The sequence below is a fragment of the Tyto alba genome, unplaced genomic scaffold (genome assembly GCF_018691265.1).
Source record: "Tyto alba isolate M040663 unplaced genomic scaffold, T.alba_DEE_v4.0 Super-Scaffold_1000006, whole genome shotgun sequence".
NCBI classification, from domain to species: Eukaryota; Metazoa; Chordata; class Aves; order Strigiformes; family Tytonidae; genus Tyto; species Tyto alba.
The window spans coordinates 9,136,849-9,152,367 of record NW_024881272.1 but is presented as its reverse complement, the minus strand read 5'-3'; the positions used below and the strand labels follow the sequence as shown (position 1 = coordinate 9,152,367).

The 15,519-nt window shown below is 36.5% G+C and overlaps 1 protein-coding gene across 3 annotated transcripts; it reads right to left on the bottom strand.

Annotated features, from left to right (window-relative positions):
* Nucleotides 1–1,034: 1,034 nt before the first annotated feature.
* Nucleotides 1,035–15,358, bottom strand: RO60 (Ro60, Y RNA binding protein). Of its 3 annotated transcripts, XM_042803444.1 has the most exons (9): nt 15,252–15,358; nt 9,901–10,500; nt 9,176–9,396; nt 8,789–8,935; nt 7,223–7,360; nt 6,790–6,906; nt 5,936–6,049; nt 5,326–5,472; nt 1,035–4,051 (listed from the first exon to the last, which is right to left on the bottom strand). In XM_042803444.1, exons 2-9 carry the CDS (start codon nt 10,478–10,480, stop codon nt 3,899–3,901), a joined length of 1,617 nt encoding a protein of 538 aa, XP_042659378.1. In that variant the 5' UTR covers nt 10,481–10,500; nt 15,252–15,358; the 3' UTR covers nt 1,035–3,898. The 3 variants fall into 3 exon arrangements, with proteins under 3 accessions (XP_042659378.1, XP_042659384.1, XP_042659380.1); XM_042803450.1 differs by lacking the exon at nt 15,252–15,358 and having other exon boundaries at nt 10,436–10,500; XM_042803446.1 differs by lacking the exon at nt 1,035–4,051 and having other exon boundaries at nt 5,332–5,472; nt 5,943–6,049.
* Nucleotides 15,359–15,519: the final 161 nt, after the last annotated feature.

The window sequence follows — 15,519 nt, the reverse complement described above, 5'->3', positions numbered from 1 at the left end:
GTGGCACTTACATAGTGGGCACTTAGACTGGCCCTGCTGACTTCAGATCTACACCTATTTTTAGGCTTCTCCTTTTTAGACACACAGCATTGTAGGTAAAGATCCATATATTTTGCCTGCAATGTAATTCTACAAGCATCCCAAACCCTCCTCCTCCTTGCTACAGGTCTAAAATTCCTGACACAAAATTCTGTTTCTTGGCAAAATTATTACCGTCTTTATTGAATTTATTACACAAAGCTAATGTATGCGTTGCATGTTTTTTCAGAAATCTTGAGTGCCTTCTGCTCTCTCCACATTCTTGACTGTATCCCTTCCATGAAGAAACCTGGCTTCTGATGTTTGCTCCTTACAGCCCTTCATTACAGAAGAATGTTTTACCGCTGCTGTGCTTCCAACCATTACATCCTTCCCTTCTTTCTTAAAGTGCCTGAACATTATCGTCTTAGATGTAAGTCTAATATTTAAGAATTGTTAAGGGGTTCACAGTGAAATGGCAGTCAAACCAAAAGCCTATTAATTCTGTTAGATATCACGAAACCTGCATTCACCCAGTCCACAGTTGCACTCTGCATTTAGACTTTTTTTTTTTTTCAGTTAATTTTATCCAAACCATTCATTATCTTTAAATGCGTCCCTGTTCAATTTTTACTGGTAAACTGCAGTGCACAATGATAGCCCCATTTTTGTTTTGTTAGTCAAAGTGTTCCTCCAATGCAAACACCACTGTTAACTTGAAAGAGTCAGCGTGTCCTCTTTGGTGAAAGGGTAGGTTATTTATTGTATACTGAACTAATGCTTAAGCTTAGCAACTTTGTCTTAGCTCACTAATTTTTTAAAAACATTACATCAATTATTCCCTCTTTACATGTCCAGATATCATTTTGGAAATTATCAATTTAATAACTAAAAACTAAAGTCAGGAAAATTTCTGTTATAGCAAATGAGTCATACTGTCCCCTAAAATTCTGTATATGGGCAGACAAAAAAGATCAAGTCTATGGAAAAGGAATAAGCCGCACCATTCTTCTATGTCCCTTACTGCAAGATAATAATAAAAAAAAAAAAAAAAAAAAAAACAGAAAACGGTAGAAACAAAGGTCAACACACTGTAAAGTTCCAGCTGTCAGCATTTGCTTCAGTTTCCCCTCTCCGAAAATCTTAAAGGAGGAACAGATGACAACATGATCTCATTGGTCCTGGTTTTACATCAGATAACCAACTACTCAGAATATTCAATTTCTAACAAGATTTTTTACTACAGAGATACGGTAAATATTTAGGAGCATATTACATACTCCAGCATGGATGATTATCTTTAACATGGTGCATAGCTATCCAGTGTCAACAGATACAGGGCGCTACATTTTCTGTAAGTTCTACTGAAAAGTTCATCTTCACTTATACTCTAGTTCAAGCAACCGTATTTTAAACTGGACTGCTTTCAAAGATACAACACTACTCTAACTGTTCATTCAATCTGTTAGTAACTAGTCTAATCTTTTATTTGCAGTAAATTTATGCAATTAACTGCACAAAGTTACTTGAAATACTTGTTTTTCATTTTATATTTAGTCCAAAGTATTTCCTATGAACTCCACAAATACTACTCCAAATAAGAAAAAGTACTTGCAAAAGATACTTATCTATCAGTTATTTTCAACATCTCTAGCTTAGCAGGAAACACCTAATCAGATGTTTGACTACTGTGTAATTTAAAACACGTTACTACCAAAACCAACCCCAAAACATCAGTGCATTTACTTGAAATACTAACATGTATTGAGCAAATGAGTTTACTCCCCATATTCATGGTGTTTATTTAGAAAGGAGACTAAAAGTGGTAAGAAATTTTTCATAGGATAATTTTTCATGGATAATTTTCTTTTTCAAACTCCAAGTGCTATGTCTGAGCTTTTGTAGGAACACTTGTTTTTTCTACACATCACCTGACAAGCTGGTGGCAGTCCTGTGTTCTTCAAGCATTCCAGAGCTGTGTCGTAAAAGCAGTGATAATTCAGAAGTAAATACATTCATGTCCACTGAAAGGTATCATTCCTACTATCAGTTCTTTAAGCCACGGTTTTAATGTCAGAAAAGGCTTCCCTCGCTGTTTTGATTTATTCATTAAGGTAGAGTATAAGCGTGTAGCAGAATACCTTTAGTAACATGGAATCTCACATTTTAGCACCAAAAGAGATATCCAGCCTACAGTATGCGAGCTTTGAATTTCTCACCAATACGTACGAGCCATAATGAAAAGTGTTACAAATATCAAAAGTATAATATGAACTTGAATTTTACATTTAAAAGCTTGAGTTTTAGGCAGAAAAATACAGTCTTACATGTCATTTACCACAACTGGGTTATTTTTATAAATGGTAATTCTTTTCAAATTAACATCAAATTCACTGTTTCAAACAGCCAGAATTAGCATAAGAGGCTGACATACCTACGTCTTGGGGCAAGTTGTAAAAACATCACAAAAAAAAACCCCAAAACAAGACCTTTCCCATCTTCTAAGATTGTGATCTACTAAAGAGATCTTTTAACTTCCCCCTATACACACATATATAAAAACACACACACAGAATTAAATACATATACACATCAATTGCTATCAATTCCTGTCCCAAAGTGGTAAGAGATTCACTAGCTTTCTCCTTATTTACTCACACTCTTAGTTTCGGACTAAAAAAAAAAAGAAAAAAAAAAAATCCAGTTTCAATCACTTCCTAAACAAGATTTTGATAACATGAAGGAGGCAACTGTACATTTCATAAAACTTTTTAAGAATTGGTCACTATAAACTGGAGGTAGTTTTGAAAAATGTTAGCTTGAATTAATTTATGAAATCAGAAGTAACGTCAATCTACAAAAAATATTTTAAAATTAAATACTTCTGTTAGGAAGATTGTTTCTGTATCACTGAATACATTCTTTTGAAGAAAATGTAGCTTTTTGTTTCTGGTTGTTATCACTCAGCTTTCAAGAACAGGCCAAGACACATGCACGTGTTGATCGTCCTCACCAAGTGTGTTGATGCTTCCTGAAGTTATAGCATGGACTGAATGTGCCTTCCCAGACACTTCCAAGGTCTTTTTCTACTAAAAACAGTTTTAGAACTTCCTATAAAACACGTTAATTTGAAAACAGTGTTTCCAAAACTGCCTTGTACAGAAACTGCCCCCTAATTTATCTAAAGAGAATTACACTTTACTCCTGAAAATGCAGACAAAAATCTAAATAGAAGAAGATTATGATGAGCTCTTCCACTTTCAGTTTTATCAGTATAAAATTTCACTGGGTAACTTTTGTACTGCATCACAGTCACATGGTCCTATATGTGCCAGAAAATACTTCTTTTGTAGATTTGAACTGTAACAATGGAAACTGTTGAACCTTAGTAATTTTTTTTAAATACAAAGATTAAAAAAGGCCCAAAGAAAAATCCCTCTCAACAAAGTTGCTGTTAAAAGCTGACATTATTAAAAATATTAAACCCACTTTTTCTTCCTCCCCCATTCTAAGAGTCATTCATCAATTTATTCTTGCAAACAAGCACTCCACAGCAATGGAGTGGGGTGGAGGACTTGGAGGGGGAAATTAAAAATCTCTCAGTATTTATAATCTATTATAAATGAAATTAAATTACGTATTATGTAACCCTGTAGTTACTTTTAGCAAACTTCCCACTGTTATTTTAAATTGTGTGCATCAGGAAAAAAATAGAAAAGAGATTTCTCATCTGCTTTTCTTGTTTTCCCTTCACAAAAAGGTAACATTCTGATATGTATATAATGTGCCATATTCTAATAAAGTGTATTTGGCTGGGAGTTCCCATGGTGAAGTCTGTTGCCAGCAAAGGACCCACTGGGAAGAGCAGATGCGTAGAAAATTAAATCAAATCCAAACTGAAGTTTCGAATAACATCCAAAGCTCCTGTATCAAAGCCACATATATCCAACATGCCTCTGTCATCCGGATCTGCGATCGTAAAACCATTTGAGGTCATTCCGCAAACAATCAGTTTAGCAGGAATACCCATTTTCTAGAGAAAAGACAAAAAAAAAAAATAAAAATCAGAACACACATACACAGTAACTTAAACATGCCAAAAGGCCAAATCTTGCTATCTTGCCTGCATAAACCACTGTCTGAATTGGCATACTGACAGAAACTAGATATGCCATAACCAGAATTGCAATCTGCCTGTTAACATGGTACTTAAATTGCAGTAGATATATTTAAATAAATGGAAATAATTACAGTGAGGTATATTAACACCACTTTCTTGCAATACTAAGATTCATAGATTATTTCAAATGCAAACATTGCATTTCCTATTCTGCAGTTCATTCTGGAAGAAAACTTTCAATAATAATTATCAAATCATCTAATAGGAGTCCAAGAGTGTATTCTTGTCTAAGGCAAGTATTTCCAAATGTCAGCCCAGCAAATACAACTACTGCGGCCTGGACAATTCTGATGAATGAACTGAATGTGAAGGTTAGCAAGCTGTAAGGTAAAAGAAAGCAAGTGGCTTGAAAGCCAGAGTACAGGAACACTTTGTTTAAAGAACAAATCTAGGAACAAGAGCTAATCTCAACTAAGAAAACTAAAATGCACTGGGCAACTTAAAGATATTTTGGTACTAATTTCAACACGGTGGACACGTTCTGAAGATTCATTTCCATACGTATGTGCTTGCCAAAAAGTACTTTTTGCAGTTTAAAAAATAGTTCCTTTAAAGCATAAAAGATTGTTTGCTGATTAAAAAAGAGCTTCTAATAGCAATGTGCTTCCAGAAGGTATTTTTCTATTTTAAAATTATGAAGCTGCACAGCTCTGAGTACCTCCTTTAAACATAATGAGCTTTCTTCACCAGATACTGTTACCTCATCCTATTGACACCTTCCCTACAGGCTTATCTTCATTACTTCATTTGAACTGTGGTATCTACTACAGACATCAAAGTTAAATTTAATTCTGTGACCTGAATTTTATTCTGTATTCAAGCAATTATATGTAGAATGCAACAATTCATATATTCCCTGAATACCAAACAAATTTTCATTGATACTGCAGTACACTGAGCAGAGTAAGATAATCACAGATCCTTTTAGCAATTCAGTGGTTTTAAATAAGGACAGTTAGTGCAATCTGTGCACTAATTCTGCCTAACTGCAGAACATATCAGTTTTTAACAATATACAATTATTTACTGAAAAAAGTCACATCTAGTTCAGTGTCTAAAACATTTTTAGAAATGGTATTTATTTTTTACTGCATTCATCAATTATAAACAGTCAGAAGTACATTTACCTCTCTGTACTCTCTAAGAGCTGCTGCAGGATGAGTATTTCCAGCGAAGGTCTCATTATCAGTAAATACAATGAAGACATCAGCAGCTGTTTGAGTTTTTTGAGCCCATATCATTGGAAGGGAACAATCAGTGGTTCCCATTGGAATCTTAAAAAAAAAAGTATACATGAAAACACATTAATCCAGAAATTAGTAGTCCATGGAAAAATTACTTTTTATGTAAGCTTCATGCTTTACCACACAGAGAGGCTTCTTTGTTAAACAACAGTTCACTTATAAATCTAATTTCAGTTTTGTCCAGGGGTTTTTTTGTTTGATTTTTTAAATATTCTTTTCAAACTAACTCATGGTAACCTAACACTGCCATTCTAAATCGCAATGTTTAATATCTGGCAGTTGAAATAATGACATTTGATGGACTTCCTCTGAAAAAAAGGAAAAAAAAAAAAAAAACAGTATTTTACTATACAGATACAGACTAAACATAGTACTAGAACTGATTACAAAGGAAGTATAGCATAACTGCTGAGACTTCTAAGCTCTGATGCTATCAACACCTATTTCTTAAATGTAATTTTTTTTTTTTTTTTTTTTTTTTTTTTTTACATACTTCATACATTTTCACTAATACTTGAGGTAAAGTCATATCAGCTGTCAGTGGGCAAGGGATGATTTCATGTGAAAAGGCAACAATATGGGAATCCTTCTCAGTACGTGCTACAACCTGAAAAAGAAGACAAAAATAATTCAGTCAGAATAAAGAAAAAAAAATAATGTGGTCAGAATTTCTCATGTCTGAATCAAGACATTCCCTACCCAACGGACAACATGACATATCCTTTCGTATTTAAGTCAGGATGTCTCTTCCTATGCACTAACACTTCACTCTTCACTTTAAATGTTCTGTAATATTACTGCAAATAAACATGGCAAAAATCAGAGCTAAAGAACTGCTCTAATTACTGTAACTACAGATACTTCCGCATTTCTTCTCTCCCCTCTGATATAAAACACTAAACATTCTTAAACAACAACACACGTTTGACTCCTCTCTATATAAATATACAAGAAGCTTTAGAATATCAAATTGAGGGGAAAGTAATCGTGATAAAAAGACCATATTGATAACTCAAATGCACACAAGAATTATCCCCAAATTTCTTAATCCAATCCGTATTATTCTATTTTCTGAAAAAAAAAAAAAAAAATATTTGCAGCTAAGTGACAAAGCAGCCTTGACCACATTGATTTATACTGGAAACCAATTTCTTTGAATTGATCTTTCTGAATTTGGTTGCAAGTAGCTTTAAGTATCTGGTCTCCTAGTAAGGCACAAGGTCACATCTTCTATACCCCAAAAATATTATATATGTTTCCTTCTGATTTCTAACCAGCTTTAGAGCACCTTTGTATCAAAAGAACAGCTCAAGCTGCAAATAGTTATAAATAAATTTAATGCCTCACCATACACATTGCTGCTGCAACTGTGCTAGCATTGAGCACGCTGCCCAAAACTTTTTGTGTCATTGATGCACTGACATCAACTGCAAGTAAGAAACGTTTTCCTGTTGGTTCAATTGTCTAAAAGGAAAAAAGAAAAAAACGAAAATAGGTATACATAATTAATATATTAATTTCTTCTTCCTTCTTCTGCTTTCAACCCTAGAAGTGGGGCTTTTTTCATTCTTTCTGGAGTAATGTTAGGATAAGAATTTTGCCAAAAGATTAATATATCATGAAGTTTTGATTCTTTGTTTAATGAAATCCCAGTTCCCAAGATTTTTGTTATAGAGTTTCAAAATTGTCATCCACCCAACAAACTTTTCTCAATCATTTGATAAGCTTTCACAAAAGAGAGAATTCTTAAAAAGCTTAACAAATTAAAGAACTGTATTACCTTGAAAGTTTTATAAAATGAGGCATCTAAAGCTTCTAAAATGTCTTCATCAGGATGCCACCAAAGCTTCCCTTTGCTTCCATGTCCAGCTTTATACGTTTCTACTGCAACCAAAATATGGAATGGATGTATTCTACCCTACATGCAAAAGAAATCAATACTAAGTTTTTGAAAATCTGTTATTTGTTTTTTAAGGAGTTCAAACTAAAACTAAGATCATACTACAAAAATCTCTGGCTTAGTATGTTGTTACTTCAAACTTGTTAAATTTGAAGAGTTCATGCAGTCTTTACACAGCTGTTGTGTGAACTGAAAGTTGTCAGTTACTGATAATGGACCTCATTCCCTTTCCAGAATCCTCCGGTGAATTCCAAATGTCATCTTATGCCCTCACTGGAATTTTGGTGAAATTTCACAGTTCTGTCTACGATTGTCCAGTCTTATTTTCTATCACAGATAAGAGAAAGTCCCTGTCCTGATGAGGGAAAAGGAGTTGAGCTAGGAAGAGAACACTTTTAGATCTAGTTTTAGTATCAGATACAGTAAACCTGGACAAAGAAACTATTTTCAGAATACAGCATTCATTTTCCTCTTACTGTGAGAGGACGGTCCAAACATTTTCTTTGGTTTTGCTTTCCTACTGCATGCTAAGTACTCTAAACCATATCTTTGCTTTATTGATTTATCAATGTTTTGTTATCTTTTTCCTCAAGGGGAGTTTCAGTCATTAACAACTACGAGCAGCAAACCTTAGCAAATCTGAATGCCTGTCCACTGTCTTTCTTCCATCAAGGTACTGCACCACCACCTTTGTTCTCCCTTCTCCAGTGCTTCAGTAACTACGTATGATTGAAGAATAAACCAGAGAAAGAGAAGAGCAGCAGGATGGGAAAACCAAGACCTACTGTATTTCTTCTCAATTCAGCTATGGTCTTGAAGAAGTTAAGTGTCTTGATTTTAATCTCCCCAACTCAGAAAACCATTAGAAAAAAGCCCTCTATCTCCCATTAAATTCCTGAAAATGTTGTTCTCCCTTTGGGGAACCCTCTCTTCCCTATTGTCTTCTTACCTCTTTGATGGATAGTAAAGCAACCTGAAAGGAGAAAATCTCCTTGTTCTGTCTTTTTCCCCTCAGCTGTTACGCTAGTTTCTTCATTCACTTACTAGGATCCTAGACAAGTGACTTCCACTCACTTTTTAAGCTTGCATCGCTGATTCTAGATTACAAGACTCAGGAGCAATGGATGAACCCAACAAGCGAAGCTTGCTATAGCCCTAATATAAGAAAAGATCCTAACTGTCAGTATACTTAATTTGTAGAAAAGTTTCAGAAATAGATGGGAGAAAAAGAAAAAAAAAAAAAAAAAAAATCAAATGAGTAATGATAAATACAAGTTTTAAATAAAGGTGTAGTTATTGCACTGCTGTTTTTTTAAAGGAATAAACTACAGTTTTCCTCCAAAGTACATCCCCCTTCTACGCTGTAAAGAGGTTGCCTGAAGAAATACAATTTAGGAAGAGACTAAAAAACACAAAAGCTGGCACTGATTACGAAAAAGTTTGTACCTTTTTCAGCAGTTTCTCATTTCTCAGTCTTTCACATACTACTGCCACTTCTGAACCACGTGGTTCAAGCACTGAGTTTGCTGTCAGCTTTCCTAAATTTCTCAGCAATACAGAAATGGACATCTCCTTCAGCAATGCCTTCCAAACCTATGACCAGAGGAGGTTAAAAAAAAAAAAAGATTCCCAAACTACAAGAATTGACATCCATATATTAGTGTATTTTAAAATAAACGTACAAGTTATATGAAGATCTTCATTATTTAAAATTAACTACTTGGGTAAATAACTTGAAAAACAGCAAAAGGGCTATTTTTTATTGAAATCTAGTGTTCAGACTCTGAAAAGTGCAACTCTAAAGAAAATACAAAGTTAATGAAGTTTACCTACCTCTTTAGATTTCAGGTGGTTTGTCAGGAGATGCTCTCTAACTAGACCATACTCCTCTATTAAATGAGTAACTTCCAATTCATCTTTTGTGTGTTTTACTTTCTCCACAGCCTCCAGATACTTTAAGAGCTTTTCAGTGTCATCAGAAACTGCTTTGTCTTTATAAGCCTCCTGGACATCTTTCCACCCTTTGGTAATATATTTAGTGACCACAGCAATTCCTATTGAAAAGAAAATATTTTCCCAGCAGGATTACTGTCTTTATACTGGCATTTATCATTCTAGCAAGCAAATGAGTTAGCAGGTTTCATTCTCAGACCTGCCAACCAGCTATAAAAAAAGGTCAGCCACACACAACTGAGAGCAGTAGCTTTAATTGCTGTATTACTCTCCTTAGAAGTAAGGAGCCTAACGCATTTGAAACCAACTGATCTTCCCAAATAAGTATTCTTTCATCATTGATAAACAAATAGGAACAAATTGAGGGAATTGTATTATTTTATCTTCTCTTGAGGTAAGGAAGAAAAAGAAGGAACAAACTGTCTACCCTAAAGATAAACATGTCAATTTCTGATCGGACCACTCATGTTTTTAAGGTGCAGTTCTCAGGATACCATCACTGCAAAATCATCAGTCCACAGTGGTACCTGGGTTTCCAAAATAGTTCCACAGTAAATATAGAAGGTTTAAAACACAGTATTTTCAGGTAAATAAAAATTTATTACCTTCACTGGCAGGTTTTAGGTGGGATAACCTCAGAAGATCTTTATGAGACCAACCACTTCTTTGCTTATATTTTGTAACTGCTAAAGCAACAGCCATGCCATTCTTTCCATTGTACCAATCTGCAACAGCTTTCCTCAGTGCACGGCCCCACATGCCACATTTCATGCCCTCCTTCAGATCTTTTTTAAATTGGATGAAAGTAAAGAGATGGGTTGGTATGCAACACACCTCAGCAACAGCTTTAAATGCTGCTTGTTTCGTTTTTGCATCAGAACACTGTGAACAAACTGCAAGAGCAAAAAGCAGGGGCTCCTGTTTTGCTGCTCTGCCTTCTTGACTAAAAGTCTTTATTTCTTGAACAACTTCACAACCTCTACCCTCTTCAATCAGTCTCATTAAAGCTTCTGCATTTTCAAAGCCCAGCTTCTGCTCCTTGATGTAATAAGTACCACCTTCTGAACCAAAACACAAGAAACGTTGCAGTCGATTCATATCAGTGATGTGCCACACATAACCACTTTCAGAGTTCGGCACCTGCTTTTCATTCAGGAGCTGCACTTGGTTTTCCTCGTCCTCCATTATTTACGCTTCCAAGAGGTCTGTTGAAAGAATAATAAAGTTTATTACAGACTATTGTGAAAACGTGATGACTCTACTCTTAGCAAAGTACATACATCTTATTAAATTTATGAAGGAAAAATTACAAGGGTATAGATAATAGTATACACTGTGTGCCATGATACATACCAGTTAAGCGGAAATAAACAAAAAACCTCTTTGAGTTACAATGGTGACAAATTTATTTCCTTTAAATGAACTTAGCAACCAGTAAGCGGCACACAGAAAAAGTGGTTGGTGTTATGCCCTTTTGCCACTAATACGCTATACCACTTCCTTAGGTGCATTTTTGGATTGCATACTACATTGCGCAAAACTCAGGTCTTGCCCTACGCTATTTTGCTGAAGAACTGGTAATACTGACCAACTGAAGCAGCACGTTCTTAAAATAAAGAACTAAAATACTGAAAAACTGTTTAGTGGGTTTCAGTGAGGCTTAGACAACAGCTTTTTAACAACCAACAGTAGTTCAAGAAAATATTATCTTTACTACAGGCTCAAATAGTCTGCTGTTTCAAGTGAGATCCAAGAAAACATGCACACATAACTAATTCTGTACTGCTTTACATTTGAGGTTAAGAAGCAAAAAACAGCAAAATAATTCACAATCCTTCAGGTCTTTATACATTCTTGAGTTGCAAGAGAGTTCAGCTGTTATATTTGTAAGCGACAACATTGCTCTTACTTGGAGAACACCTAGCATGTTAAAAATCAAGCCATAACACTTAAACTGAAAGACATGTAGGTGAAATGAAATCACCAGGGTAAGGGGAAGAAAACTCATCATTGTCACTGTCTTCAAAACACTTATGTAACAATGATAAATTCAGTTTTTCTTACTTCTTACCAAACAACAAAAAGACAATAAATAGCACCAAGAGGTCCTATTAAAAAAAAAAGGACCAATAATCCATTCCATCAAATTGCATCTAGATCTTAAAATATGTATACACTGAAGTCTGAGCACACACAAATGACATTTCAGAGAAATCCACCTGACTGTTTTTAAGTATTGGGGATATCTACTTTTGACATGCTTGTTTGGATACTCAAGATACAAGCCATTTTGCTTCATCTACCAGGATAAACTAGCACAAATAAATGTCACCAATGTAGACACAGATTTTTTTTCCTAGTTTAGTTAAGCAGCATACTAATTTATAAACAACTTCCCTAGTTTCTAGTTGACTCAGAATTTTCATTTCTCTGCAAGCGATTAGAAATGTACCCTTCATTCTTGCCGATTTGTAGTGATGTGTTGTCTGAATCCTGAATTAAATAACAAATAAGCATCAGTGTTCCCATTATATTCTATATGCTGCTAAAATCATAAAAATAAAAGCCATATACTGATACCTAGTTTAAAAATTCAGGTTTCTGTTAAAAATTAACTAAGAAGTATCTTCCATTTTATTATTCAGAGCACCAATGCTCAGCTATTTTCCTTAGTGCTTAAATATTCTAATCATGTTTCCCGCCAAACCAATTTAAATACACATCATGGTTGAACCGACTTTTTCACTGACATCTGAAGCATGCAAATACACTGAAAATGACAAGGGTGGTAATTCACAATGCATGAATACCATATCGGTGTTTTTCAATATCTAAATACATTTTATTTCAATACATTTCAATTAGCTGGTTTCATTAAAGAGTAGGTTATGTTTCATAATAACCATACAACACCCAAACAAAAAAATCTGAAATCACAGTCAGCAACCATTAGTATATTTACCAGAAAAAAAAGGTACACGAAGAGATACTGAGAAACACCATTATCTTGAAGCAAAAATAAGAATGGAAAGCATAAAGGAACATGCATGAGTAACGAGATCTTTATATATGTAAAATCTTGAGAATAATTTCTTGATGCATCTTTCATAACCCTGCTATAATAAATATTACTACACTGAAATGAGTAATGGGAAAACTCTTTTCAGCCACCTATGCATTGCCAAGACATGAACTGAATTGGGAGGACCATGGCTTTGCTTAACAAAACATTTTATGATCATGCTTTGCTAATTATATTAAGAAATACCAGGCCTACTTTTAATATTTTAGAGATTTTTTTCCTATATTTTTCCATTTGCACAGGTTCCATCCGATATCTCTATTTTATTTTAATTCTCACTTGGAGATCCTCACCTGTCCTCACATGCTCATTATTATAGTCAGTAATACGAATTAGCTATCATTGTCATCACCACCTTAAGAATGAGAACAAAACCTAAATGAAATAATTATAACATTTCTAAAATTACAAGTAAAATTTATCTGCCTTGCAATCGAGATTTATCTATAAAATACTGTAACACAAGATCAGTATTTCCACCAAAGGTATCATCCTGAAAGCCAAACAGTTCACTACTTCGTTGGTAGCTGAGAATATGCAATGTGCTGTTAACTGTATTGTATTGAAGAACTTTAGAGCCAACCACCAGAGGAAAAAAAATTCTCCTGCTTCACTTCTGTATTACACCATATAACGAATCTAACTTACACACGTGCAAAATGGATAATTTTTATGTTTACTCTTGTATGGACTCACAGCACTGAAAAGAGGTATGTGCTAGCATCATAGGCTTCTGACACAAACACCCATATTTTAAGATAGTTGCAAATGTACGCTTTGAGTTTTTTCTGAAAGTTAGCTCTTTACTTTGCCTTCTTAGGAATATACTATGTGCTACAGAAACTGATGCTGTTACGATTTCCACCTTTTGTAAAGCTTCATTTTCAGTCAGCCCTCAAAGTCCTCTCAGACGAAAAACAGTATTTCACAGTGGAATTAATCACCTGCAGTACTTACCCTAATAAAAATGCCTACAAGTCTTCTGAAACCTTTAATAAAGTTTTTCATGCCTTCTGATAAGCAATCTAGGACACAAACCAGACTTATCTCAAATGGCTTGTTGCTTTCCCAGGGATTTAAAAAGAGCTTCAAACCAACGGAGTCTTTTGGATCCTAATATGAATTGTAAATTCTTTAACACAAATATATGTTTTAAAAATTACCCTTGAAGTCCTCAATAGCTGATGCAAACCAGTAGTTTCACTACTGAACAGCCGCACAAGAAGTATCAATTTTAAACTTCATCATTTTAAACTACTGGAAAAGCACTTAGTGTTGAACTATTTAAATCATACTGGCCAATTCTAGCTTCCGTTTTATATTTCAACATCAAAATTTCCAAAACTATACCCTCCCTCTAACCAGTCCCTCTCCTCCGCCCAGACCTCAAGCTTATTTCCTCCTTTAACACCTGTACAACACAGACAACTTCCACCCTCTCAGATGGATAAATGCAAATACGCATTTCATGTATGCTCTATCATAAGCCTACTCTTAAGTCTGCTGAGGTGCAGCAGTGAACTTGACTTTCAAACAGTCACAGAGGATTTATCAATGATATTCTGGTTCCATAAACATTTCCAACTTCTGAGCTACCTGAATGCAAAAAGCAATGCGAAAAGCCTTGAAAGTCATAGACTAGATACTTTATAAAGCAAAGTGAACTAAAAGTCATGGTTGTTCACCATTACTAATCAAAGAGAAAAACATTGAGGGAAATTTTTTTATATTCCAAACACCATATCAATTAATCTGTAAGTAAAATATGTCTTTTTCTGGTCTGAAAGAGCCTGCTCAGCACTTACATCTTGATTGGTGTAAGTCAATATATTTATGTTGCTGTACCATAACATGATTGAGTTTTGCAAAGTTAACCTCTGTTTATGTTCAATGACTTTCATAATTGACCCCTACTTTTCCTAAGAAATAAAATGTCTAGCAGTACAAGTTTCAGGTACATATTAAAAAACCAAAACAAAACGAAACAAAACAAAAACCTCAAAACAACAACAAAAAAACCCAAACAAACCAAACCACAAAGCTTTAGGTAGAACTACAGGTTTGACTAAGTTCTTTTATGAAAAAAAAAAATGCATTAATATTTTACAGACAACACTTCAAATACTTCAACACTATACACATGTAATTCTATAAAAAACTGCATTCTCCCACTCCGCTCTCAAAATTTTGTATAAGCACCAAACTGAAGCTTATAAATGTCCTCTAGTTTATTGAGCAGAGACTATAACCACCACACTGAGCTAAAACTGTAGCGAAGCACACCTGCAATACAGCAGAGTTCTGAACACAACGCGAGTCCTCGTACTTCAGAAAATAAGCATCTCGATGCAAACGGGAACGCTAGGAGAACGTTTCCCAAATCACAAATGGTACGGTGACACTGTACAGGAGATACCGGACTGTACGAACCACATACTAGCTCAAGAAAAATTTACTACAGAATTTGCTTAAAAATGTCGTCGTCTGGAGAGAAAAGGTAGCTTAGCTGACGTAGAAGAAAATTACGAGGAAAAAGCACGTCCAGTTGCTACGCGAAAACCTGCGAGTTCGGCGGTTTGCACACCGCTGGCAGAGGCGCCGGCGAAGCAGACGGGGAGCGCCAGACCCGCCATTGCCCCTCTCGCGGGGGTGCCCGCGCCCAGGTGCCAAGCGGGAGGTGCTCACGGACACAGCTGGCCTCGCCGGCTCCCCTCACCGCCCGTGCCAGCCCCGCCGGCGAGGCCGCCCGCTCCCCGCCGCGGCTGACACGGGTGGGGGGCGGCCCACCCCCCCGCACACCCCGCCGCGCCGCTGCCCGGCCGGGGCCGGCCCGCTCCCCCCGCCCTCAGCAGCCCCCCGGGAACCGCGACTTGCCTGCGAGGCCGCGGCCGGGGAGGGGCCCGCCCGGCCTCCGACGCCGAGCAGTGGCGCAGCCCCAAGGAGCGGCGGCGGCGGCCGAGCGACGGGGCGGGCAGAGCACCTGGAACGGCGGAGCGGTGGCGGAGCCGGCTCCGGGCGCGAGGGCGGGCGGGACAAGGCAGGGCGGGCCCCGGTGCCGCTCCCGGTGCCGCTCCGGCGGCTCCGCGTCTCCCGCAGCCCCGCCCCGCCCCGCCCCGCCCCGCCGGCGCCCTGACAGCATCCC

Excerpts from the sequence above, each read along its gene's own strand:
- RO60 (XM_042803444.1), bottom strand. The coding sequence starts at position 10,480 with ATGGAGGACGAGGAAAACCAAGTGCAGCTCCTGAATGAAAAGCAGGTG. Across the intron at positions 6,907-7,222 it reads CATTTTATAAAACTTTCAAG|ACAATTGAACCAACAGGAAA; the intron begins GTAATACAGTTC and ends TTTTCCTTTTAG. Across the intron at positions 6,050-6,789 it reads TTGCAGCAGCAATGTGTATG|GTTGTAGCACGTACTGAGAA; the intron begins GTGAGGCATTAA and ends CTTCTTTTTCAG.